This window comes from Drosophila virilis, chromosome X (assembly GCF_030788295.1).
Source record: "Drosophila virilis strain 15010-1051.87 chromosome X, Dvir_AGI_RSII-ME, whole genome shotgun sequence".
Taxonomy (NCBI): domain Eukaryota; kingdom Metazoa; phylum Arthropoda; class Insecta; order Diptera; family Drosophilidae; genus Drosophila; species Drosophila virilis.
The window spans coordinates 9,185,494-9,213,333 of NC_091543.1; the positions used below are offsets into that span (position 1 = coordinate 9,185,494).

The window sequence follows — 27,840 nt, forward strand, 5'->3', positions numbered from 1 at the left end:
ATAAAAACAAATAGCCCATCAATCTTATGCTTGATATAGAAATATGTTACGGAACTACATGAATAAATGAAAGCTGACTAAGGTATAAGAAGTATTTAAAAGGTGTCATAAGTAGTCTTATAAGCAAAGTTAGGGACCTCATTGAGGCTAGAGAAATATGTATCTACTAAATGTACTAAATTGTATGATATACATAAAATGCAATAAAAGAATATTGTATATTTATTATATAAACACGAAGCTGAAGGACCTTATAATGAAAGAGAAGAAGTGTATATGCGTGCTCCTGCTCACTCACATGCCTACTTTCTCTTCCTCCTCTTCCTCTCCTACTTCCGCCCCCGCGAGCTCTCTCTCTCTCGCTGTGTGTCTCTCTCTCTCTCTCTCTTATTCTCTAGCTCGCTTTCTAGCTCTCCTGTCTGTCTGATTTAGTAATGTAAGATATTGATTTTTGAATGCTTTGCTCAGTTCGATTTCTATATACTCGCATAGGCGTGCATATTTTAGCAGATTAATGTGAAGAGCACATGATACTTTGCCCATAACTCTACACATTATGCATATTAAACGATCGACAAATGCGCTCTTTATGCGTTCTGCACTCTCAGAAGAGCTAAAGATAGCGGCAGAGAGAGTGAGAGAGTGAGAGTGCGCTGAGAGAAAGAAAAAGAGAGAGAGAGCACTGGCAGATAGACACACACACAGACACACAGCTAAAGATACTGCCTGGGTGTATATATATATCACATTCAGATACGGATTCAGTGCGCTCGCCGTAGTCGAACGGCGGACTTTTTTTTTTGTTCTGTTCCGTGCCGAGATCAACGCAGCAGCCAAACAGAGCGGAAGATTTCCTTTTGCCTTGCATTTTCCCGAGATATTTTCCACAATATTAATTTCGCTCGCATTTATATTTCTTTCAAATTGTATTCTTTATTTGTTCGTTCGTTCGTTCGTTCGTTCATTCGTGCGCTCGTTTCACGTTTGTTTGGCCGAACGGTTAAAACTCAATGGAAAATGGAAAATGGAAAATGCCAAATAGAAGTCTCAACTAGCCAAACAACAAACAAATGACAAATCACAAATCGCCGATTGCAAATACAAAGTGACAATCGCCGTACAACGCGGCGTATGCGTGTTGCACATATAAGTGAAAAAAGCGCGTAGTGTGTGCGCGCGTGTGTGTGTGTCTTTTTTTTTATATTCGTTTTTTTTATACATTTTTTTTTGTGTGCTCGGTTTTCCACAAGGCAAGCAAAAAGTAAGCAAGAAATAATAAATAACAATAAAAAAAATGAAAGTACGAGCGCTATAAAGTGAAGCCTAACCAAAAGCTGCTAAGCACATTTCGCGGCTCTGATGACGTCACATATACACACATATTTATATATATGTATATATATATGTGCAGCTATAGCTATAGCTATAGGTATAGCTATATAGATACATATTTAAATGACTGCCAGAGCCGCCACAACGGCCGCACAATCATCCAGTCAATTTGCGCTGTGTTTTGCGGGGCATTAAAACAAAAGCATTTCACTACGAAATATTTATTGTTGTGTCTATGTGTGTATGTGTGTATGGGTGTGTGTGTGTGTGTGTGTGTGTGCGTGTTTTGTACCAATGCGGAATGTGTTTATAGTAGCCGCCGCTGTTGCCATCGAAGTTGCCGCCACGCCAACCCAAAGCAATCCAATCCAATACAATCCAATCCCACCCGTCCATGCGAGCACCCATCCATTGTCCGCTTCCATCGCCCTCATCGCCCCCATCGCTTCCATTGCCCACATCGCATCGAGAGCTGTTTACCACAAATGAATCGATTCGTATCTGAAGTTGACACATGCTTTAGAGTGGCGCTGGGATATATCTGGTTTCGTTTGGGTTTTATATTTTTATCAAATCGCCCGACTAGTTGTTGTGTTTAATTTGTTGTTTATTTTTTTTCCCCCTTTACCGGCTGATAAGAAATTTTTCACTCACTTTTGCAAGATGCTCGAGGCAATTATAGCTTATATATTTACTAGCAATAAAATCTTAAATAATATAGCTAGCACTTCGCTTTCGGTTAACTATCATATTGAGGGTTTAGGGGTCAATATGCCCCTGTTGTTTGAGCTGAACCGATTTCAAAAAGTTTGGCAAGCTGTCCACAATATCTTATAGACCTGTAAGATCGTGTAAGCTTGAAAAATCGCTAAGAACTATGTAAAGCGTTTCAGTTAACTTTTCTATAGAAATTATCCATCTACATTTAACTACGGAAAATCGTCAAATATAATGAAATACACTATCAGTCTATAAGATAGTGAAAAGGTTTATGTTTTCTTTATTAATTACTCAAAGACGTGATTGATTAGTCATATGGTAGCAGTACCCAAATGATCTCAAAGATCTGTTCTATCTATTAACCTCTTTTAGAGGTTACCCAATCCTGTCCTTGGCGCCCGGAGCTAAGCAACAATAAGTGCAAACAACTCTTTTCAACAGGCAGAAGCAAGCATCTCCAACCTTTTAGCCATATTCTCCATTTCGAAAACCACAAAAAAACTGAAGACTTGAAATAAAAAGTAAATATTCTAGAATACCATAAACAGAATGATAGCTTGATAACATTCGTTTTTGAGACAATTCCCAATCCTCAAGTTTATAACAAATTTAAAGAGCTCATTTTGAAATCTGGCACTTTGATAACTGAATTTGAAAATGATCGGACTGTAGGCACCGATGTAAATCAAAGAAGAAGAGGCACAGTCGCTGCATTCGAAACGTGCTTGGATATTGCAGGAATATCCTGGTCGAGGCACTCTGACTTGTTCAAGTATCGAGCTCTGGGCATTATAGAAATACCGTAACGTAACAAAAGGTAAAAAACATATCAAAGTTTGTTTTGGCACTTTTCATGTTTTAATCATATCCGGCAATCAATTGGCACGCAATCTCACAGAAATCGCCACTTAATTCTATTTATAATAACATTAACAAAGACAACAACAATTTCAAATGAATCCAAAACTTATTTTTGGGTGGCACCTACAAAATTCACAAAATAAAAAAAAAATAAAATTATAATTATAATAATAATAAAATCATATTTTTAAACGCGACGATGTTGACGACTCATGAGCCCGAAACACGCTGGTGGATTCCCTACACAAATACAGCCACAGCATTAACAAGTGTGTGGCAGTGTGTGGGTGTGTGTGACTGTGTGTGACTGTGTGGGTGTGTGCCCTTCAAGCCCAAAGCGTGCAAATACATATTGTAAAAATATATTGTATATAGATGAGCATTCGAGCAAAACAAAATGCCGTCAAATATCGCATCTCGAATTGGTTTGTTTTTGTTTTTGTTTTTTTGGTGCAATTTCTCAAATGAGCTTCCACAGAAATTGGACAGCCCACAGCATTTAATCAGAAACGAGAACATAAACAATGAACAGCATTTGATACATCTACTCAAAAAGCACATGAGTCAATTGTTTATTGATGGTCTGTGCTTGGAACCCAAATGATTCCCCCCTCCCCTTCCCCTTGGCACGCATTAGACATTAGCCAAGGCAAATGCAAACAGTTAAGAGTAGCACAGCATTGGAAGAAACCCCCCCCCCCCCTTCAAATATATGTATATATGTATATAGAGGATATATCTATCAGTAGATGCCATAGATCAATCACACTTATCATCAGTTTATCAATTAATTATCTCTAAATTTCTATAAATTTCGGTTTTTCACAGTTTTTGTTTGTGCGTCAGGAATTTGTGCTTAATACGTGACAAAGTGCCCTTACTATTTGAATGTTTTGTCTAAAGGCCATGTCCAAAGACACATTGTATATATATGCATACTGTATACACAAATATATGTGTTTGTACACACTTATACGATTGACTACTTCCTGCGTGGATCGTGTGCTTGGCACGATCCATATGCACCATGAAAAAGCACTTGCTGCTACGTGATGTTTTTATATACTCACAGGAAATTGACTGACTCGTGGCTTATTTAGCAAAATGATTTATTTCATTTCATCTAGTACAAATAAACAAGGTTCGCCTCTGTAAAGCCATACTAAAGCCTGTCTGTCTCAAATATTGAAATTATTCAGCGCTGCCAGTCAAAAATATTGCGATCCATAGTAAATGATCCTTTCTACATCTCAAATGCAAACATACGACCTTAAAATTCCTTACGTAAAAGAAAAAATAAATAAATACAATATTGGATCGATTTTGATAAAGAAATTTTTTGATAGGTTCTTTGAATGTCAAGTGTAAATAAGAACAGAGTTTGAGAAGATAAACCATAAGCATCACGACTATCGATGTAGGCTAAAAAATGCTTAATTTCGCCCAAGTTGGAAAACAATGGGGACGATTTAAGACTAAAATGGGGTTGGCTTTTTCTACCCTGAGCCCATTAAAAATGGGTAAAAAGGGCTGACAGTTCACCTCAGCGTGAATAGACAAATGAGGTGTATAAGAAAATTAAAATTATCTAATTTATTAACATGAATATTAATAGTTTCTTCTACATGGCCACATATTTCTTATACATATAATTTATATGAAAAATGGATGAAGTCAGAAAAAAAAGTATTCTAAATACAGTGCGATTTAATTAATGGGGCTGAGCGCTTATCACATGTGAATGTATTTAAGTTTCTTTGTTGTTTTTCATACTTTTTTTTCAGATGTCCATCAACAGGGCTTTAAAGTCGCTTGCAGCTGAACAAAAATGCCAACACAGCAGCAACAACAACAGCAACAACAGCAACAACAACAACAACAACAGAAGCAGCAAGAAAACTGAAAAGCTTATTTAATATAAATACTTATAAGAAATACGCTTCGTGCTTGCCTTTCGTATCGTTAAACACATAACACAAAACAGAAGCAACAGCCGGATAGCCCTGCCGCCCCCGGTCCCCAGCTAGCCAACAGCATCCCCCGGATCTAGGAGCTCGCATATGCGAGAGTGGATCGCATCGCACGGAATTGAGGTTCGGCAATAAGAGGCAATACGTGGTCATCCAGTTACCGCTGCGAAACGCACGGCAGCCGCAATAACGGCGAGCGAATCGTGTAGAGATTTTGTTGCGCCGTCGACGCGGCAGCGGACGCCGCCAAGATGATGTTCACCCGCGCCCAGGTGCGCAAGCAGAAGACAAGCAGCTCCAGCAGCAGCCAGCGTCCACGCAGCTCCGGCAGCTCCTCACGGCTATTGAGCCACGATGTAAGCGAAATCAGACAAACAAAAGGTGGCAACTATCCAAATTAATCAATGTTAGCTTTTTCGATATATCCGCTTCGCTATAGATTCAAGACTTGCTCCACAAATTATTACGCGCACAGGCATACCAAATTTCAGGGCTCTAGCTAGTTGAATCTCTAAGGTTTATGTGTTGAGCGACACATAATGCGATTGTTAGTGTTGGAATACGTTGATAAATATGCATATCAGAGGAGAAAACTAGAACTTATTCCAAATAAATAAAGCTATTATATCGATTTGATCCAAAGTAACTCCAGCTGTAGCAGCTTGCACACCTCAGAAGCTTTCACTATTAATCTGCGAACAGGTGCATATTTAGAGGGTATACTTTAGTTCAGATGTGGATAAACTGTATGTGTTAGTTTAACACTGTTGTATATTTAAAAAAGTCTATAACAAAACAATATTTATAAACTATAAAATTAATTGGTTTTACCCATATGCACAATTCTTATTGAAAGTGAAAATTAAAACAAAATTTTGTTTGTTATTTTTATAACCAACTAATTGCTTTGTGTTCGCTAAGAAACCAATAGAATCTGGGCCGTTTTTGTATTTTTTTTTTATTTCAATTTTGTTATTTTTTTAAGAACAATTATGTTTTTAATAACTCGTGTCAATCGATCGGATATTCACGATGGAATACATTGTTATTGTGAGCGATTTTTAGCGGCACTAAAATGATTCTTATTTTATTTTACAACACTGGGTTTTGCTAATTGAAAACACAGCCAAGCTTGATCGATTTGTGAGTGCAATCTGTCTAACATCCTTTAAGGCAATAATCAACATTTATTTTCGCAGGTGCGCTATAAACAGAGCTCGTCCAGCAGCAGCGGCGCCGGCAGCGGCATTAGCGGATCCAGTGCCAGCGGCACGCGGCGTGATCGTGACCGTGACCGGGAACGGGACTGTGATGATCACTATAACAATCACTATCACTATGGCAAGCAGCATTCCTTTGAGCTACCACGCCAGCACTCCAAGGAGGAGGCATACACCAGAGACAGGGACAGGGACAGGGACAGTGGTGGTGGCAGCAGTGGTGTTGGTGGTGTCAGCGGCGGCTATGTGGACAGACGCACGCGACCACGCAGCATTACGAATCGGCGGGGCGCCATTAAACATCAAAAGTGAGTCGGCCGCAAGTAGAGTGTTGCCATATTTATCCCAATTTAATGTCTAACAATTCTTTCAGAACCCATGACATAAATGGACACCGCTTTGTGGCCAAATTCTTTCGCCAGCCCACATTTTGCGCGTTTTGCAATCTGTTTCTGTGGGGCTTTGGCAAGCAGGGTTATCAGTGCATAAGTGAGTAAGGTGGCAACTCTGGCAGCTCGTCGATAACTAATCGACTTCCGTTTTACAGTTTGCCAGACGGTCGTGCACAAAAAGTGCCATGAAAAGCTGCTTGGAAAATGCTCCGGCTCCGTCTTCAATTCCGCCAGCACAATTGTAGGTCCCGCCAGCACATTCAAGTCCTTCCCAAGGATTACCTCCAATTACTACTTTTCTATTGCAGCTGCTGCGCGAACGCTTCAAGATCGACATGCCGCACAGGTTCAAACCCCACACCTTTATGTCACCCACATTTTGTGATCATTGCGGCTCGCTGATGGGCGGTTTCTTTATTCAGGGTCTGAAGTGCGAGGGTAAGTGCCAAAAAGTTCTTAACCACCCCCCCCCCCCCTACACCCAACTACCTGTCCCCTGAGCTTTTACTGCGCTGCGATTTATTGGCATGTGTTCCTGGTGCTTTCGCCAGGTGGCGCCAAGTGTCAAAGCTTTTCGCTTTCACACTAGTCGCGGCAACAACCCGAACGCTTGCTAAGCTTTTGGCTGGGAAATGTAGCTAGAGAAAATGTAACGGTCAAATGGGAAAACTGGGATTAGCTGAACCCTATGATTCCCATGCGAAATAGTGGTCTACAGCGTGTATGCACATAAATGGATGAATCGATAAATATCAACTCAATTAATGGTTTTTAATCATATGCTGAAACTTACAAGAGCTACAAACCTCATTCTGCGGATTGTTCCCTACAAAATTGAAAATATAGCTATGCTCGTTGGTATAAAAACACTTTTTGATATAATATTGCTGTCCTAAATATTTCAAAAATATCGGACTTTAAACACCGAAGTTATTTAGGAAAGCAGCTTCCATAGTGTAGGCCTGCCAGTAAGAAGAAGCACAATCACTGGAGGTGCTACCAAAAAAATACGTATATTTCTGCGTGAATATTGTTGAAAAGAACTTAACCAAATACTATCCAATAGAAACCTCGGTTTGAACTGAAAACAATATACATCCAGGTTATTTAAGCTCAATGTTCCAGCTGCAACGAGAGTCATAAATATGATGGATATATCTTCTGAACTTGTCACTAAAAAAAAACATAAGAATATCATTAAATATGTTTTGTATTAAAAACTGTATTTTACAATTGACTACAAAACCTGCACATAACAATGAGGTTTCTTTTTTACATAAGTTCAGATTTCAATGAGGTATCTTTTTTAGGTAAGTTCAGATTTAGCTGATATAATACTTTGGCATATTGTATTGTTATTAAAGCTTCTTATACTTTGTAGGTTTATTTCTATCCATTCGAAAATGTCTTATCATTTGACGTAGCCTCGAATAATATATACATATATATGTATGTGTATATATGCATACATATATACGTATAATTGGCCCATTCGTATTGATATATTCGTACGTATTTTAAATGCCGTCATTTGTTTTGGGGTCTGACAGCCTTGCAGATTTTTTGTATACTTTTGGTTAAATGTCTTCCTGTTGTTACAATTTCGAGCACATTTATTTTAATCGCTCTGAATGCAAATGACATGTTTTTACGGTGCAGCACACACGGCACACGTAACGCCAAGCGATATGACATGCCTAAGAGTATATATGTATACATAAATATGAATATAAATGCTTAACGAATGTATGCCTATTTTTCTGTACTTTTTTTTTTATTAATTTTTTAAGGGTGTTAGGGAAGCTGGTACGTAATTCATACACGTATTCTCAAAATCATCCTGATACTCATACTCATACTCATACTCATACTCATACTCATACTCATACTCATACTCATACTCATACTCATACTCATACTCATACTCATACTCATACTCATACTCATACTCATACTCATACTCATACTCATACTCATACTCATACTCATACTCATACTCATACTCATACTCATACTCGTACTCGTACTCGTACTCGTACTCATACTCATACTCATACTCGTACTCGTACTCATACTCATACTCACACAGCATCTTTATCTCGCTCCCGCTCTCTATCCCATATTTAATGCCCCTCTTTCATGCCTGAGTAGAGGCTGCTTTTCCAGCTGACCAAAATCTGTTCGGTTGTTCAGCGGCAATTAAAATTACACAAAATGAATAATGAAACTGCAGGTATTAATGCAAAAAGAAAAAAATGTGCCATCGTTTCAGATTTATATTTATTGCATTTTGTATTTTTGTGTCGTAGCGAAATGAGCGCAACGTCTTTTAAAATAAGTATATGTTCGTTGAAGCATTTACAAACATGCATATAGAAAACACAACATTATATTGTCGTTAATAGATTGCCCTAGGCAAGACTGACAGACCTGAAGTTACCCTCTAATGTGCTCAAGTAACTGAAGTGTTTTACGAATCATATCAACATTCTGTCTATATCTGTGATATTGTAAGCGTTAACTGTGGCAAAGCATCAGATTGTGGCAACATAGTCGCTGTAACACTCTAGTTATATGATCGTATAGTTGCTAGATTTGTTTTAATTATAGTTCATCCGAAACTTTTATAGAATCGAATTGGCCTTCACCCTGAAACTTGGCCAAAGCAAAAGCCAAAACATTTACGAAGCGCTGATTAAACATGGCGGAAATGCCTGTAATTTGAAATCCCAATTAAGCCCGATTCGCATTATATAGTTGATATTGATGTGGACAGGCGGGACATGCGGTATTAGAAATCAATTTATTGCGCGTTTGCCAACAAGCAGCGGGCCAAACAAGATACAAAAATAACAGAACAGCAAGTGGCAAAGTGTGGCTATACACGAATCGCAGATACCATCTAAGTTGTAATAGCCAATTGAATATGGCTAAGATGGCAAATATTGAATGGTTAAAGTATTGTCGACCCAGATGTAATAAAAGTTTAAATGGGAGTTGTACACATAATTAACGAGCGAGTTGTTTTCATAACATTCCTGCAACACTCAACATTCCTAGATTATAATGCTGGAAAAGATATAGCTAAGTAAAAATATTCTAGAATGGAATATAGTTAAAGACGCATAACAATGCATGTTAAAGGGCTTACAAAAGTTAAGGAGAAGACATCTATTACTGCCCTTGTGTATATGATATGCTCGGCTAACTACAAGATAATTTTCTAGTTTAAAAAAATTGTTTTTTGTATCCTACGGATGCGACTCACAAGCGCAACAACATGGCACGAAAGGAATGCAGGCAAAGTATACAAAATTACAGCAAATACTAAAAATACAAGAGAATATGCATGCAAATATATTATAAATATATATATAGTGTGTGTGTGTGTGTGTGTGTGTGTGTGTGTGTGTGCACATATACGAAACGCGACAAGCAAAACGTTAAAAATAATGGAAAGTCGGCCTGGCTATAAATCGCAAAGATTAAGTACTCGCCGAGGCAGGCGCTACACGTACTTGTACTCGTACTCTTACATGTTGCATTTCTATTTCTAGTTGAACGACACACACACACACACTCCTCTCCGTCCCCGCCCGTCTGGCGCTAGTGCCACACACACCTTTCGCCGCACAGTGTGTGTGTGTGTGTGTGTGTGTGTGTGTTGCCGGCTATAAATGCATTTTGCGGAACCGAAAAGCGTCACCGTCAAGCGTCGCATCGCGTCGCGTCGCTGTCAGCGTCGTGTGGCAGCAAAACAAAAACAAAAATAAATTTTGTTGGGGTTTTGTGTGGCATTTGCTATTTCCTTCCCTTGAGGGGCCGAAGGGGCGGAATGTGACCAAAAACAACGATATCCGAAAGATGCGCAAAAAGCATTTCTTCGAGCAGGTGTACGAATCAATCAGCTTCCAAATTGAGCATTATTTACCATAACATAACCAGGGTCCATATTTTTTTTTTTTTTTTTTTTTTTGGTGTATCTATATTATATCGGGCTTTACATTGATTTGCTTGTGGATTGGCAAAAAATAAAAGAAAACCCTTTCGAACGTTTCGAATATTCAAGAATATTGTTGTTTGACAACAGCATAATTGGATTTATAATAAGATTCGTTTTGGCTCTATTTATTTTTAGAGGATATTATACAGCGTTCAATATTTAAATTCTTGGGCATTTGCACAGCTTTCATTAGGGTTAAGTTTACACGTGCCAGCTAAGTGTCAAAACAGTTGCTTTATTGCTAAAAACAAACACATCTAATTCATATAATTTTGGTTAAAATTGGGAAAATAATGCGGATACTAAACAAAACAAAAAAGCAAAGCACAAGCCAAATATATGCAGAACAGGTGTGAGGTTTTTTTAATAGCAGCTGAGTTTTTCGGTAAAGAATACGGGCTTAGTATATGGTAGAAAGTATAGTGTAGATAATACAATCTATATATATTTATATATACATTATTCAGTCTAGACAGGATTGTTCTGTCCTGCCCAGAAATGGCACTTAAGGGCACCCAAATACATTATATATACATTATACATTAACTAAAGATTACCAAGAACGTAAGGATATATTCGGCATCCCGAAGACTTAATACCCATGTTGACATTCCCCTCCAGCTAAGATCCTACCATTCCGCCAAACTTTCCTATAGCACCTATATGATATAGTGATCCGATGTTGATAACATGTTGCAAATGAGTAGAGAGGATAGTGAAACTTAGAAATGCCGAGTTCGGTTAAGATATTTTGATATACTTTATATTGTCGAAGATATCTCTTTCTATGCGTTAAACATTTCTAGACAAAATTATAATACCCTCTAAAAGGGTTTACAAAATGACATTCCTTTAAGTACACCAATTTGAGTTCGCTCTAGAGATTGCCAGGTGATATCTTCTTCTTCCAATCTTAGATCAGAAAACTATTTATATCTGTTTTATTTTTCAGAGTAGAATGTGAACCATAATAAGCACATCGGTAGGCTTATATATGCAATATTAAAACCTGCTCTGCTGCTTAAAAATCAAGTTTTTGTTAAACTCAAGTCAAATTTTCCCGTGCTTTCTTCAAGTATTTGCACTAATTTCTTGCCGAGAAACATTTCTAATAAACTGACTTAACATATTAGATAATTAAATCTTCTCTGGTGCTTTCTTCAAGCGTATTTTGAGTACAATTTTATAAGTTATCCTATCATATATTAGATAATTAAGTTACGTTGCGCGATTGCAGCTGATCGAAAAAATTTCGTTAAAATTCACTCGAATTCGTGGGTTCATAAATAGTGCTGAAAACTTTTGAAACGATTAACAATTTGACAGCAAGCGCAAAATTTCGAGATCGTTGCTCTTACGTTTGCTCAATAGTTGCCTTTCATATTGTGCTCAATTTGATATTTCTCGGTCTCTCTCTCTCTCTCTGTCTCTCTCTTTCTCTCTCCGTCGCTGTGTGCTGTCAGCTGGTTAGCTTTTACTTTCGCTATGCAAAAACAAAGAAATATGCCGAAGAAGAGGAAGCATATGCCAAATGATTTCAAAACTCATTTTTGATGTTTTTCGAAATTCGAAAACATTTCTCGCGCTCATGTTGGGACATTTAATTTATGACTGTGTTTGTTAGCTGTGTTAATGTGTGTGTTCGAGTGTGTGTGTGTCTGGCATATTTCGAAATCGGAAAGAATATATAGAACTTTGACTGAGAGCGGCAATTTCGAAGACCAGGCAATGCCTGCCGCGCCTGCCTGCTGCTGCTGTTGCTGCTGTTAGTCTGGGGCCTGTTGCTTGGCCAACTCAACACGCACACAGTGACAACAGCAACAGCCACAGCAGCAATATCTACAGGCACAGCAGCAACATCTACAGCCGCAGCCAAAGCAGCAGCATCAATAATATCGAAGTTAGCCCCCAGTCTCTGCAGAATCTTGGGTTCTCTCTTGCTCTGCTGTGCATGTGTGTGTGTGTGTCAATGTGTGTGTATGGTGTGTGTGTGTGTGTGTGTTTGTGTGTGTGCGAGATCAGGAACAGCTCCAATGCCTGAACATTTTTGCGCTGTCTTTTCACATTTCAGTAGTTTCCGTTAATGCGTTCGGCTCGTTGAAAAGTGTCTGTACTTGGGATTTGATTTTTAATTTTTTTATTTTACGTTTCGGTTTAGTTTTCAAAAAGTAACGCGTCGCTGCTCAATAAAGTGTTACAACAACAATTCAAAATAATAAAAAATATTAAATATAAAGAAAAGACAGTTTAAAAAGGGTGCCCATCAAATTCTTGATGCGTGCCCGTGGAAATTCGCCAGACAGGTTAGCAACGACAGCGACAACGACAACTACAACGACAACTACAACAAAGTTGACGACGACAACTCGTGAGCTTACGTCATACAAATTAATATACTAAACGAAACATGGTCTATTTCTATATGCCGCATGTGGGGCCGGAGCTAATATAGATATTTGTCTGCCCGTATCATTTTTAACATATTGCCCGTATCGTTTCAAAGTAATTGCAGAACACTCGAGAAAAAACTTAAAGTTTGGCTTACATTTTGTAAGAGCTTTCAGCTCGTAGCTCTTATTTAAATGCAGAAAAATTGACTTGAAAGAACGTGTTCTTAAGCTTAGATTAGCTAAAGATCGAAGATCGATCAGGCTACAGCTGACTTTAAGTCAGCCGCAGCTTAAAGCTCGCAAAGCTCAGCTAAAGTTCAAATTCAATAGAAACACAAAACTCGCATTAAATTATGTAATGATTAACTTATCTATGATAGTAGTTGAGCTTTAGTAATATTTCAATTTTAATACAATATGTATATTCTTCTTGTTCAATTTCTATTCAAATTCAATTTACAATTAGCCCTTCAATCATTGGCAATTAAAGCCCATTTCGAGATAATTAATGTTGCTCAGTTCTTGGCAACATTATGACAACAATTTTGAAATCTAAAAACAAAAATATTGTATAATTAGACTGAGACGTGGACATTATATATTCGCATACATATTTATATACACATATTTATATATATATATCTGTGTATATTCAAAAATCATGCAAGCGTTAAGCTGTGAACAAATTCAAAGCCGTTGAAATATTTGATTTTGTGACAAAATTCAAGAATTCAAAAAGTTTGTATGCAATTTGCACAGAAAATGCAAATATTGAGAACTTAAGGCAAACATAAACCAATTGATAGCATGGGGTATATAAATATAGATGCTTGTTTCTTTAGTTTATGTAAACAAAACTAACGCAAAATAAACATTAAAAAAAAAAAAAAGATTAATCGTTAAATAAAAAAGAAGATAAAAACAATTGTGTAAAAAGTTGAGTCGATTTTTGTTAAATTTTTTGTTGAGTGCAAAAAGCGAGAGAAAATGCCGCTCTATTCGGATTCGAGCAACTATTATTACAGCGGCGGCAGCAGCCAGCTGTATTCACCATATTATAGCTCCGGCAGCAGCGGCAGCAGCAGCAGCCCCAGCAGCTATACATCCAGCTATAATCGATCCTATACGGGCAGCTATATGGTGCCGCTGCTGCCTTCGCCCCGCTCGCCCAGCTACACCAGCAGCAGCGCCATTAGCAGCATTGGCAGCGGCAGCCCCAGCGGCAGCAGCAGCAGCAGCATCTTGGGCTTATCCTCGCGCTATCAGCCCAAGCTGACCACCATAAAGGAGGTGTCGGCACTGACGGGCCGGCACAGCGGGCACAGTAGCCTCATGCCGCTCACACGCATCCAGTCACCCAAGTACACGTCTGTGTCCAGCTATGGCAGCAACAGCAGCAGTCGCTATATACCGCCGCGACCCATTGCCATTAATACGGCGGATATAGATGTCAGCTCGGCGAGATATAAGCGCTCAGCTGAGTCCGTAGAGCGCAAGCGTGAGACTGAACTGGCCAAAGAACAGCAGCAACAGCAACAGCAGCAGCAGCAACAGCAGCAACAGCAATCAAAGCAGCAGCAGCCAAAGGAAGAGCACCAGCAACGAGAGCAACATCAGCAACGGGAGCAACAGCAGCAACAGGAGCAACAGCAGCAACAGGTAATGCAACCAAGACGGTCGACCATACGCCGGAATCGCGCTGTGGTGCGTCTATCCACCATACGCAGACGCAGTAAGGAGCGCGTTGAGGAGACGCCAGCGCAGATCGAACAACAGCAGGAGCATCAATTTCGGGATCTGCCGCCGGCAGCAGAGCCCAGTCTGAGCTGGCGCCAGAAGTTGGCTGACGAGCTGGCCGCATTTCCCACAGCCAGTAATAAAAAGTCACCCGGCGAGCTGCTGCGCGAACGTTTCTTCATACGCGATGAGAAGCAAGAGACAGCAGCGCCGCGGCAACAACAGCAACAGCAGCAGCTGCAGCAGCCGGCACAAGCGCAGATTCAGCTGCAACAGACGCCTGCGGCAAGCAGCGATGAGGAGTCCGAAGTGGAGCGCGAGCAGGAACAGGAGCAGGAGAAGGTGGAGAAGACCGCCCAGATAACCGAGTCCATACGCCGCTTGAGTCTGGTGCAGTGCCCCACATTTCATGACATTTGCGAGGACATCTCCTCGGACAAGATCGATGATGATTTGAATGCCGGCGAGCTGCGACGTCGCGCCTCTATCATACAGGAACAGGAGCAGGAGCTCCTCAACAAGCTGCAAAAGTCGAGCTCGGGCAGCTTCCAGCTGATACATCTGGAGCGGCGCAGCAGCCATGACAGCACCACAGCGGACGAGGCGCAATCCTCGAATGCCGTCAAGCAGCCCAAGAAGAAGAGCAAGAAGCTGCGCCACAAAATCACCGCCGTTGTGGATGTGGATAATGCATTGGTGGGCCAGCAGCACATGCCCAGCGTCCAAGAACTGGAGGAGGTGGTGGCGCCTGCCAGCAGTCCTAGGCCGAAGTTTACGGCCAATGTGGAGACAATGGAGGAACATCATCAGATACACAAAATCTTTAAGTTGCCCAAGAAAAAGTTGCCGCCGCCCATGGCGCCACAGGAGGTACATGCGCTGCCTGAGGGCTTTATGAAAGCAGCGCCCAAGGCAAAGACATCGCCGCTAAAGAAAGCGCCCAAGTCGAAGGAGCAGCAGCAGCAGGAACAGCATGTGAGCGTTGCCCAAATATTTACCTTCGATGAGGCGTCCATTCAGCAGAGTCAGGCCACAGGCACGCCCACCACAGCCGTGCCCGTCAAGACAGAAGGCGCTGCCACGCCCATAGTCGTACCCGTCAAGACAGAGGGCGTTGCCACGCCCAAACTCATACGCAAGGCCCTGCAAAAGTCGGAAAGCGGCGAGGATTTCTGGTCACAGATCGGCTCCCGGGAGACGCTTTACATGAGCAATCGCAAGAAGGCGCTGGTCGAGCGTCAGCTGGAGGTAACCCCAGAATCAGCTGAGCCGTCGACAAAGGACGCTGCAGCAACAACAACAGCAGCAACATCAACAAAACCTTTGCTTAAGTCAGAAATTGTTATTGCACTGACACCAATTAACGCAGAGGTAGCAACACTGCAGAAAACAACCACAGATAAAGGTCCAACATCAGGCGAAGCAACAGCTAAGGTGGCAGCAGCAGCAGCAACAGCAAAGACAACAACAACATTGGCAGCCACAACAACTACACAAATATCAGCAGCAAAAACAACAGCAACAGTTACTAAAACTGAAGCAACAACAATTGCAGCTGCAATAAGTTCACCCAAATCCACGCCAGCAACACCCAAGCTAGCAACAACAACAGCAGCAGCAACAACAACACAAATACCAGCATCAAAACCAACAGCAGCAATGTCTAAAAATGAAGCAACAACAACTGCAGCTGCAATAAGTTCACCCAAATCCACCCCAGCAACACCCAAGCTAGCAACAACAACAGCAGCATCAACAACAACACAAATACCAGCATCAAAACCAACAGCAACAATAACTAAAACTGCAATAAGTTCACCCAAATCCACCCCAGCAACACCCAAGCTAGCAACAACAACCACAGCAGCAACAGCAAAGTCAACAACAGTAGCAGGAACAACAACTGCAGTTGCAATAAGCCCAACATCAGCAACAGTCACAACTGCAAAATCGGCAGAGGCAGCAATCGAAAACAAAAACGAAGCAGCAATAGGTTCACCAAAATCCACGCCAGCAACATCAAGCTTAACTGCTGCAACAACTGCAGCAGCATTAAAATTATCCGCAAAAACAACAGCGGAAAATGTGGCAACAACTGTTGGAAAAGGAAGCACAGTCAAGCCAGCAGCAACAGTTGCTGCAGTAGCAACACCGTCTGGCAACGCCATCGACGGCGCTGTAACCATGGCAACGGCATTAACAATAACAACAGCAACAGCAGCAGCAGCTGGCAAATCAAAACTGATCGAAATGGCGGCAGCAACAACAATAGCAAAAACAACGGCAGCAACAGCGACAGCAGCGCCAAAAATAAATGCCGGGCAAGCAGCCAAGTCACCTGAACAACAACAGGCAACAGCAGCAGCAACAGCAATGGCTGCGGCAGCGGGAGCAACGAAAATAAATAAAACAACGCATAATAATGATCGACAGCAGCAGCAACCACCAGACAACGCAGCAGCAGCAGCAACAATAGCAACAACAACAACAACAACAGTGAAACAACAAACGGAAACTAAATCGAAATTGACGGAAACCGTTGAGCCAAAGTCAAAGGTGCAATCACCGAAAACGACAAAGCAAAAAAGTGCTGGCAAAACTGCGACGCCAGCAACAGCAGCCAAAAAGAAAGTCGCACCGACTCCCACAGCAGCAGCAGCAACAGCAGCAACAGCATCAACAACAACAACAACAACAACAACAACAGCAACAAGCTCGTTGCCAGACAGCAATGTGACCCCAATCAATGCCGATCAATTTATAACGTTGGCCCCCACTAAGGCGGCCATTGCAGCGGCAGCGGCCAAAACGTTGCCGGCGGCCACAAATGCGTCATCACCGGCAACGACTGCAATTGCAACAGTGGCCGCAGCAGCATCAGCAATTGCAACCACAGCAACGGCGACAACGCCTACAACAGCAACAGCAGCAGCTGCAGCAGCGGCAGCAATAACAATAGCAACAACTGGCGATGAGCAGAAGATTCAGCCACGATCTGTTGCTGCTGTCGACGCGGCCGTTGCTGCTGCTGCTGCTGCTGCTGCTGTCGACAATGAGCGCAGCAACAACAGCTGCGGCGAAGGCGTCGGCAATAATTTATCAAAGTTTGCAACAGTATCGAATTTGGCACAGTGTCTGCGAGACGTTGACGCCGAGCTAGAGGACTATATACCCTCGTCCGCGGAAAATAGCGACGACGACGACGACGACAGTTCAGGCGATTACTCCAGCGCGGACGGTTGTGCGAATTTGAGTGCCAGCATGAAGAAGAAGCAGCGCAAGGAGAAGAAAAAGCAAAAGGCTAAAGAAGCGACGCCCGCACGCTTCGATCCGCAAAAGAAAATCAAAATCGATACTACCAGCAAATGCTATGTGAAAGAGGAGGCGCCACGATATCCGCTGGTGGCCACACCTCGTCCGCTCTGGAAGCGCGAAAAGATTGTCTACTCCGATGAGAATACGGATGATGAGAGCAGCGAGGAGAGCAGCGAGGCAACGGCCGGCTCACTAGATGAGGAGAGCGATGAGGATGACAGCGATGCATGCAGCAGCAGCAACAGTAGCGGCAGCAGTTCCTCCGAATTCGACGAGGAGACGGCAACCACAGCGGCAACCCACGAGAAACGCACAAATGCCGCCAATACAAATACCGCCAACACACTGGCGCCGACGGCCAACAACAGCAACAGCAACAGCTCGGCCAGCGCCTCGGCAACGGCATCGGGCAGCGCATCCGTCTCCAGCTCGCCATCGATCATACGGATGAGCACGTGCAGCAATGATTCCGGCTTCGAGGGCGGCACCGCACCATCCAGTCCCAAAAAGATGCTAGGTAAGCGCCAAATAAAAATCAAAACCAGACAGCCAGACAGATAGACAGACAGACTGCATTCATACCGCATATGGAACATATGGTCGGACGAACGGAAAGAGAGACAAACGGACGGACGTACGGACAGTGGGGTGCAGACAAGCGCCGACGGGTGGTTCCGTTGGCCATTTGAGTTGTGGGCGCACGTGCCTCGCGAAAATATAAATTTCTGTTTGTTATTGTTGTTGTTGAACCCGCGAGCATTCCGGCCATTTACTTAGCAGCTGATCCCCGCTTCCCACACCCAACCCCACGCTCAACCCACCCAGCTTTTTCTTAGATATTGTTGTGCCTAGAATTAGCTTTCATTTTCAATACCCGCAACAAGAGACAAGAGAGAGCAAAAGAGAGAAGAGTAGGGGGAGAGAGAGAGAGAGAGCGCTAGAGAAAGCGAGCGCAAAGCATGCGGAATATTTAGTTGAAAAACAAATAAACATGCTATAAATCTGTGTATCTGCATATACAAAAATGCCTTTTAAATGGCCACATTATACTATATACTTAAAAAAAAGAAAAGAAAACAATGAAAATTTAAAAACAAACTTTTCAATGCTTCGCTTCTTAGAACATTATAACTTTGCGCTAATGAAGTCATGCAAAGTTCCAGGAAATAAAATCGTGTCTATGTATATATATATTTTCTTTGAATTTAGTAGCTTCAAAATCCTTGAAAATCCAAACGAAAAAAAAAAAAAACAATTTCAAATGGTTGTGGAATGTTTTGATTTTCTATGTTTATGTCAGCTCAACAACTCGAATTTGAAATGCAATTTATTAAACTAATCTGGGATGGAGATTTCTTTATTCTATAACTATGTTAGAATTGTAAAAATAATTTCTGTTCAAACATCAATTGGATGAGATTGTGTCAGTTATCTAAAAAGAACAGATTTTCCAATCTGCACAGATAAAAAGCTTAATGATATCTGAGCATGTTTTATGCATTTCCTTATATAATTTGAAAACAATTTTGGGCATTTGATTCTCAGCGAATGTTGAGAATTTACTAGCACGATGTGGAAGAGCGAATAAATGCAGATACAAATGCAGATGCAGATACGAGAACAAACCGCGGAGGCGAGAGAGAAAGACGATTTGGCATTTTACTTTTAGCGAATTGTATACAAAATTGTTTGGGTCAGCGTCGTGTTTGCCTTTGTCTTACGTCTTATTCTTGGGATTTGTCGTCTTTCATCTTATGTTTGGCTGTTTTCCTTTGCTTCAAACTGAAATCTCATGCATGGCAAATAATTTTTGTTTCGCACACAAACATTTGAAATATGTTCAGAGCTTGTTGAAAGAAAAATGTACGGCAAAAAAGAGATTCCCCGTTTCTTCAGTTGTTTAATGCAACAATTACCGAAAGCAAAAGTTTAATAAAATTTCAATTGCTTTTTTGCCCAGAAACACAATAAATTCGAAAAAATGTAAACAAGAGGCTTTCTAAATATTTGCAAATAAAATCCACACATGTATCTATAATATATCTATATATTATATATTATAGATATGTATGTATGTATGCATATACAGATGGATATATACTATAGATATCGAAAGTGTGAAACGAATACGAATTTTAGACTCGACTGACAACGTGGCTATAAAAAGGGTCAATATCTCAAGGGGTTCAATGTTCAGCTATTTAAAAGCTGCTTTTCAGAACTCATCAATAATATTAAAATAATCTTGAGCGAAACAAGAGCTGAGTGCAAAGTGGCTATATGTCAATTTATATGTTCTACCAAACTTTGCTTGGCTTTGTTTAGGGCTTGTCATAAAAATGATGACAAATCGAAGTTGACTTTTCCGATACCTTAAAGTTAACATTTGTATATATCGAACCTCTCTATGCTACAGATCACATTAGAACTGTTGCTAAAATGTTATTCTAACTAAGCCTGCAACATCATATCAAAATCGAATCACTCGAAAGATGAAATAGTATAGTTACCTTATATGATAAAGGGGCATTTAAGGACGTGGTTTTAGGAAATTTCACCCGCAAGTGTACCGAAATCTCGAGAAATGGTTGCATTATATTTGTATAAACGGAAGCTGTTTTTTTAAGCTTTAAGAAAACACAAATTCTAACGAATTTTTAAAAATATTTACGTTTTCATTAAGATAAGATGGAGTTTAAAATAGGGATTGATTTTCAAATCATGAAAGACTTTTCAGATAATTTGGCTTTGTTTAATAATTGGTTAACAACAAGCTTACTTTTTCTTCTTTAATAACAACTAGTTCGCAGTTTATCAAAAAGTTATACTAAATATGATTTAGTTACGTTTGACATTAATCTCAAGTATTTGCCAGATTTTGTTTGTGCACACCTAGCTGCAGGTTAATACATGTACAAAAACTGTCTTCAACTCAAATCAAACACAAAATCAATACGCAATCAATGCTTAAAGTCTTGAGTTTCACATTTTGTGGCGCAAGGAGCACGCGGCGTATGCGTGATATTTGTACAAAATGTTTTCTTGTGTTGGCCACGTTGACTCGTAGCAAGAATATTCGTGTGATTGCATGCAAATATTTGTTGTTTATTAAATTTGCATTAAACGAACAATAAACACTCACACACACACACATACAGAGGCAGCAACACCTTCTATACAGCCTTTGGGAAACGGCCAAAACGGATGTGCGTTTGAATTCAAATGCGATTGAGCGTTGTGTGTGGGTGTGCGTATGCGTAGTGTATGTGTGTGTGTGTGTGTGTGTGTGTGTGTGTATGCGTAGTGTGTGGCATATAGAGTAAGCAATTTGTATACTCGACTTGTTGTTATTTGCGATTTGCTGTTTTTTAATTGTTGGCAAAGCTTTCTATATATGCCAAGTGCGAAAATTGGAGGGAAATGCTTTTCTATATATACACCTGCTGGTGTCGGGGCGAAGGGGTTCGCTTTGGCCAGAAACGTGCAACCAATAAATCGCAGCAGCAATAAACGCCCCCCCCCCCCCCTCGCCCCTCCACACACCCCCTTAATACATATATATATGCATATACATGGTCGCATTTCACAATCATATTAATAACGATTTGTTTTAATTAATCTCAACATTTGTGCTGCCCACGCTGCCAAAAATCGAAAAATCGAAAAATCGAAAAACCAAAAAAAAAAAAGAATGTGACGTGAATTGTCACAAGAAATGCGAACGGCTCACGGCCAATTTATGCGGCGTCAATCAGAAACTCATCGTCGAGGCGCTCAACCACGTAAAACGAGGTAAACGCGGCACAAGAATCGCTGAATTATTAAAAAATAAATACTAAAGTATAAAAAAGCATGTGGCAAGTCTGACTTCGGCAGGCCGAAGATCAAATACCCTTGCAGGCATATCGTTTGGCAGATATCTGAAGAGAATTGGATAGCTCGCTTGAAACTCCAAAACAACACAGTCGAACATAAGAGAATCCATTTTCGATTCGTTCATTCTATAAAGTCCGATGTTGATCAGAATTACCTTATATCAGAATTACCAATAAATGATTTCCATGGCAGCTGTATGATATGTTCTCTCCTCTCTAACTCTCTCTCGCTCGCTCTCTTTCACTCACTATCTCTCTCTCTCTCTCTATTTATATATTTATATAGAGAGATATAGACATAGAGGGAGAAAGATACTGGCTATGTATTACGACTATGTTAACGGCTTATTAAGCCATAAAAAGTGAGAAACTCGAATCCCATTAAGACCTCAACTATATACTTTATGAAGTCGGAGATGTCTGCTTGTTGAGGTTACTTATTGCATGACAAACTCATAATAGCCTCTGCAAGGGTATAAAAACGACGACGACGAAACGGAATCGCTGCGAGCCCCAGCAAAATGGAGGCGCGTGCGTTTCGTTTTTGCCATCAAAACAAAATAAAAAGCAAACAAAAATCAAAAGAAAAGAAAAATCCATAAATAATGGCGCCTAAATATGGCTGACATTACGATTTCATAATTGACTTTGCCAGACTGTGTGTATGTGTGTGTGTGTGTGTGTCTATATGTGTGTGCATAGAGTGTTGAAAGATTGCCAAATTAATAAATAAAAGCGTAAAATATATCAAGTACTTAAACTGATAAACAAATGATTTGCTCCAATGTGGAGATAAGTTATAGAATTTATTTTCATTAAATGAATATCCATTTAATATGTATACTATATTTTATAAAGAAATGCAACAAGAAATGTGCCAGATATATAAAAAATTGCAGTTTCTATATGGGATTCCTGATATTAAGACTTAAGGCTGCAAAGCTGTTTTTAGCTCAACCCGGAAAATCAATTCCCTTCTTACTATGAAATTAAGCTAAATACAAACCAAGTTCCCCAACAAAAAAAAAAAATGAAAAGAGAAAACTGTTCAGTTTTGTAAGCCTGTCCCCAAGGCTTAAACGCCTTGGCTTCGGTACATAGTGTCCATCCAAACATTTTTAGTAAATGTCAATTTTAACTAGATGTCAAATTAAGACACCAATCTAATATATAAATATTTATGTATATTTTCAAGAATATGTAAAACGAAACTAAAAGGCAGAGAGTATTCAGGCAGAGCATTCAAACTATGCAGCATTAATTTTGGTTTTGCAGCCCTTATACAACATAGTTAGTTGGAAATTACAGCAGGCAGTTATTATTAGTCGAAACACACACACACACACACAAGCACACACATTTGCTGGTTAGTCGTTGTGCAAATCGGGCCAATTTGGATGTTTATAAAGCGTAAACTTTGATCTACTCCATAAATTAGGCGCACGTGAGACACGAGACTCGCCCAGCACACCGCCCAGCTGCAATCCTGCCTATAAGATCGAGGCCAACGATGAACACGATGGTACGGCAACTATAGTAATATATATTTTTCCTAATATACAGTATTAGCCCATAAGTCAAGCGCTGCTCAAGTGGCCAACAGGCGAACTGCACACACCCCCAACTTTGGACACAACTACCTCTTTATACTTATGCTACTACCTATATAGCTCTTAATTCTATGTTTGTTGTGATGTCATAACTTTCTTAATATATTCGCCACTTAATGAACTATCTCTGTACCTTTTACACTTACTATCTTTCGCCTTGGATACTTTGGATCGTACAGAAACATCTTATACATATTCACAATTCCAAAAATCTGGACGTTTCACCGCGCCAGCCACAGTAATACCTAGATTTAAGAATTATTCGGTAGATGATTTTCATTTTCTGGCCGTGCTGGGCAAAGGCAGCTTTGGCAAGGTGAGTTCAAGAGAATCGAATCAAAATTGTAGCTCAACTCTTTTATGAAAAATTTCCCTCATGTATTTAGGTACTGCTGGCTGAGCTACGTGATACGACATATTATTATGCCATCAAGTGCCTCAAGAAGGATGTGGTGCTCGAGGACGATGACGTGGACTCCACGCTGATTGAGCGCAAAGTATTGGCCCTGGGCACCAAGCATCCATATCTATGCCATCTATTTTGCACATTTCAAACGGAGGTGAGTTTCTTTAAGACAAGGTCGCCCAGCAAGGTCGATAGCTGGGCCGACCAACTGAGCCGCCCCTTAGCTGTTAATCTATTTAATATAAGATGCTACACTCACGTAGGTAATACCCGCAATGCATCCAATTGATATAAAAATAAACAGCCTAAAGGTAAAACGACCTATTATTAGATCAACACACTCTTGTGTGTGTGTGTGTGTGTGTGCTTCTCTATGCTGACCATCGATTGGGGCACACGACATGGCAAGTGCTCGACCGATCCCCACCGCTCGAGAACCACGTTAATTGGCACGCACGTCCGGCACAGCGTTCGACAATGTTCTCTGAACATTTTGACCAACAAAACAAACAAAAATATATAGAAAAATACAAAAACTAAGAAAACAAATAAAAAAACAAAGAAAACAATAAGTTTTCTTTGCTTGCATTGACACCGATTAGAAGGTATTTTAATTATTTATGACTTTGAGGATACACACGCCCATTGATTTTTGGGGGACTCACGATCCGTTTTTCTCTCTCCACTGCTTGAGCTGATGCTCACCTTTGCTACACTCAGAAAAAATATGCACACCTTTGAGTTAATTAGTTATGAAAATGTAAAAATTAGATGGAATCAACGCCAGAATAACTAACCAAAATAATATTACAATTATGAAAATCAATCTAGAAGAAAGCCAGCAGAATATAATAAATATTTCTGATAAAATCCATTTTGCTTAATTGTATAATAGTTGAATACATTGAAAACCCAATTGGCGACTTTTTATCAAACAAAAATATACTTGCCAATTCAGGCTAAGATTCTCGAGTTCGAATTTCGGTACAATAAAGATTCAGTTTTTTTGGGTAAATAATAAATTAGAACTTCGCCATAAATCGGGTTGCTTCAAGTCCGATTTGCAGCCACAAATCTTTGTTCCATCTACCATAGATCTCCACAAATATCTTTCCCTGTCTCTCTTTCTTTGCAGAGCCACTTGTTCTTTGTGATGGAATATTTAAATGGCGGAGATCTAATGTTTCATATACAGGAGAGTGGTCGATTTTCGGAGGAGCGTGCGCGTTTCTATGGCGCTGAAATTATCTCCGGGCTCAAGTTTCTCCACAAAAAGGGCATTATATATAGGTGAGTCTTCCTCAAAGACTATTAAAAGAAACGAATACAAATAGACCGTTCATATTGCCAAAGGGATCTCAAATTGGATAACGTATTGCTAGACTATGAGGGTCATGTGCGTATTGCCGATTTTGGCATGTGCAAATTGCAAATATATTTGGATAAAACGGCCGATAGTTTTTGCGGCACACCCGATTATATGGCGCCCGAAATTATCAAGGTAATCTATCGATATCGATTGCACGATAACAACAATACAAACAAAAACGATAATCTGCCATTTCGCTTGACAGGGTGAAAAGTACAATCAGAATGTCGATTGGTGGTCCTTTGGTGTGCTGCTCTACGAAATGCTTATCGGTCAATCTCCATTCAGCGGCTGCGATGAGGATGAGCTCTTCTGGTCGATATGCAATGAGATTCCATGGTTTCCCGTCTACATATCAGCCGAGGCAACGGGCATTCTCAAGGGCGTAAGTGGGCGGCTATAATATTATGAAAATTCTACTATGATCTAACTCCTTCTTTAGCTACTGGAAAAGGATTATACGAAACGCATTGGCTCCCAATATAGTCCAGCTGGTGATATAGCAGATCATTTATTCTTCAGGCCCATTGACTGGAATCTGCTCGAGAAGAGGCAAATTGAGCCGCCCTTCAAGCCCCAAGTGGTAATTACCCCCCATACCGATTTGTATATGGATTATATACAACTCTGCTTTTATTTCACAGAAACATCCACTGGATACGCAATATTTCGATCGTGTATTCACCAGAGAACGCGTACGCTTAACGCCCATCGATAAGGAAATACTCGCATCCATGGATCAGAAACAGTTCCATGGCTTCACCTATACAAATCCGCACATCACTTTGGACTAGATACACACGTATATCTCTAGTACATTGATGTGCTCCTTGGGCAATGTGCTGGGCATATACCATATATCATTAGCATATTTCTATAATATATAATATATATATTTATATTATATTTAATCCTAACCCCAAAACCATATCCCAAATTACTTATTAGAGCAACAGTATTTGTATATGTATGTATATATATCTATTATATGATTATATCATTATTTTTTTGTCTAAGTGTATAAAAAGTTTTTTTTTTTCAATTTATGCATTAATATCTCTCGATATGCATATAAATACATTATAATTGAACTAGGCTTACGTAAATGTATCAATGTGCATATTCCTAGTTGAGTAAAGCTGAGCCAAATGTGATTTCAGTGGAACGAACAAAATATATAGACAGGGCAGAAATTTTATCTAGAAGTTTCCGAAATTGATTTAAGAAAAAAAATAACATATTTCGATTCGGAGTTGCTTTTGGCTATTGCAATTACAAAGTTACGAATACGTTTATAATGATAGTCAATTAGTGATAAATAAACATACATATAAGGGCATAACTGTATATACTATATACATATATATATATATATATATATATATATATATATATATATATAAATAAATATATATATATATATATATATATATATATATATATATATATACATATATATATATTTATATGTATCAACTATATATATTTATATACATATCTGTTTACATATTACATAAATATTATAATCAAACTTTTTTTTTTTGACTATAGTTATACAAGCTCTATACCAAAGTCTACGTATGTACTCGTTTGTATATGCCTAATGATAAAATAAAAATGAACAAAAAATATGTGAATATTTCTAGAAGAAAGTGCAATCATCTGAGAAATTTCTCATTCGGTAACCACGAAGTTTGCCGCTAGATCAATTTCGGGACTAAATCTGGCAACATTATTCTTGGTCAAAATTCATATTAAAATGGTACCCTCAAATATCCAATATAGACATAGGTCGAAATTTCTTTTTCGCCTTGGCCTTTTTAGTACTTAAAAATAATTCTTAGAACTATTTTCAAATAGGCAGCAGTAATATTTCTCTCAAGCGTGCTCCGACGACAATAGTAGTGGGAGAGACAGAATATACACTACATTGTTTTTTTAATGTTTTGTCTTGAAGCATTTCTCTCAAAGTATATACAAAATATATATACTTTTTTTTCAAACTTATATGTGGGGTGGGGGATGGATATTTTGTGAAGTTGTTAAAGTCGTAAAGTTCATCCGAACCGGCTTTGTGTGCACTCTGAATGCATTATGTTGATATGTTTACATACATAACATTTACCAATTAATAGTGGGGCGGGCCGTTAGAAATGATAATTATAATGTTAATGGTAATGGAAATGGAAATGGACGTCAGCATCGCCGGCCATCGAGAGTGTTGGCCTTTCGGCGAGAGTTCACTGTACCACAACCCCAGTCGCGGCTGGGGAAAATGCTCAACTATTGTGAGCCGTGTTCGGTGATCGGTGGACGCTTTTCCGTTTGGCGATTTGCATAAACTATTGTTATCTGGAACAGCTACTACAGCATTTTCATGCAAATGAGCTGCGGCCATATGGGCCAACATGTGACACACTGACAGCCCGACAATTTCAGCGAGAGTGGCCCAGTGAGCTACAGGTTCAAAGCGGGCCTCAGCCGGCCAGCCGGAGCCGGAGCGGGAGCCCTCTGTGGACGGTGGCAGGGCATTTATGACCCCAATAATGACCCCAACCAGTTGTGAGCCAGCTCTAAAGCCGGCACTGGAGAAACAAAAGCAGCGCCTGGCTAGCATTAAGAGAATTATTCTTGTTAACT

General features: G+C 40.0%; 1 protein-coding gene across 4 annotated transcripts; it reads left to right on the forward strand.

Annotated features, from left to right (window-relative positions):
- The first annotated feature begins 840 nt into the window (after positions 1–840).
- Positions 841–26,555, forward strand: Pkcdelta (Protein kinase C delta). Of its 4 annotated transcripts, XM_015170175.3 has the most exons (15): positions 841–1,261; positions 4,698–5,239; positions 6,083–6,411; positions 6,477–6,592; positions 6,651–6,736; positions 6,804–6,933; positions 21,631–21,732; positions 23,254–23,337; positions 23,605–23,741; positions 23,812–23,985; positions 24,967–25,121; positions 25,185–25,332; positions 25,406–25,585; positions 25,643–25,783; positions 25,845–26,553. In XM_015170175.3, exons 2-15 carry the CDS (start codon positions 5,135–5,137, stop codon positions 25,992–25,994), a joined length of 2,037 nt encoding a protein of 678 aa, XP_015025661.1. In that variant the 5' UTR covers positions 841–1,261; positions 4,698–5,134; the 3' UTR covers positions 25,995–26,553. The 4 variants fall into 4 exon arrangements, with proteins under 4 accessions (XP_015025661.1, XP_032296540.1, XP_032296537.1 ...); XM_032440649.2 differs by lacking the exons at positions 21,631–21,732; positions 23,254–23,337 and having other exon boundaries at positions 844–1,261; XM_032440646.2 differs by lacking the exons at positions 841–1,261; positions 4,698–5,239; positions 6,083–6,411; ... (2 more) ...; positions 6,804–6,933; positions 21,631–21,732 and adding exons at positions 12,559–12,801; positions 13,731–18,457 and having other exon boundaries at positions 25,845–26,555.
- Positions 26,556–27,840: the final 1,285 nt, after the last annotated feature.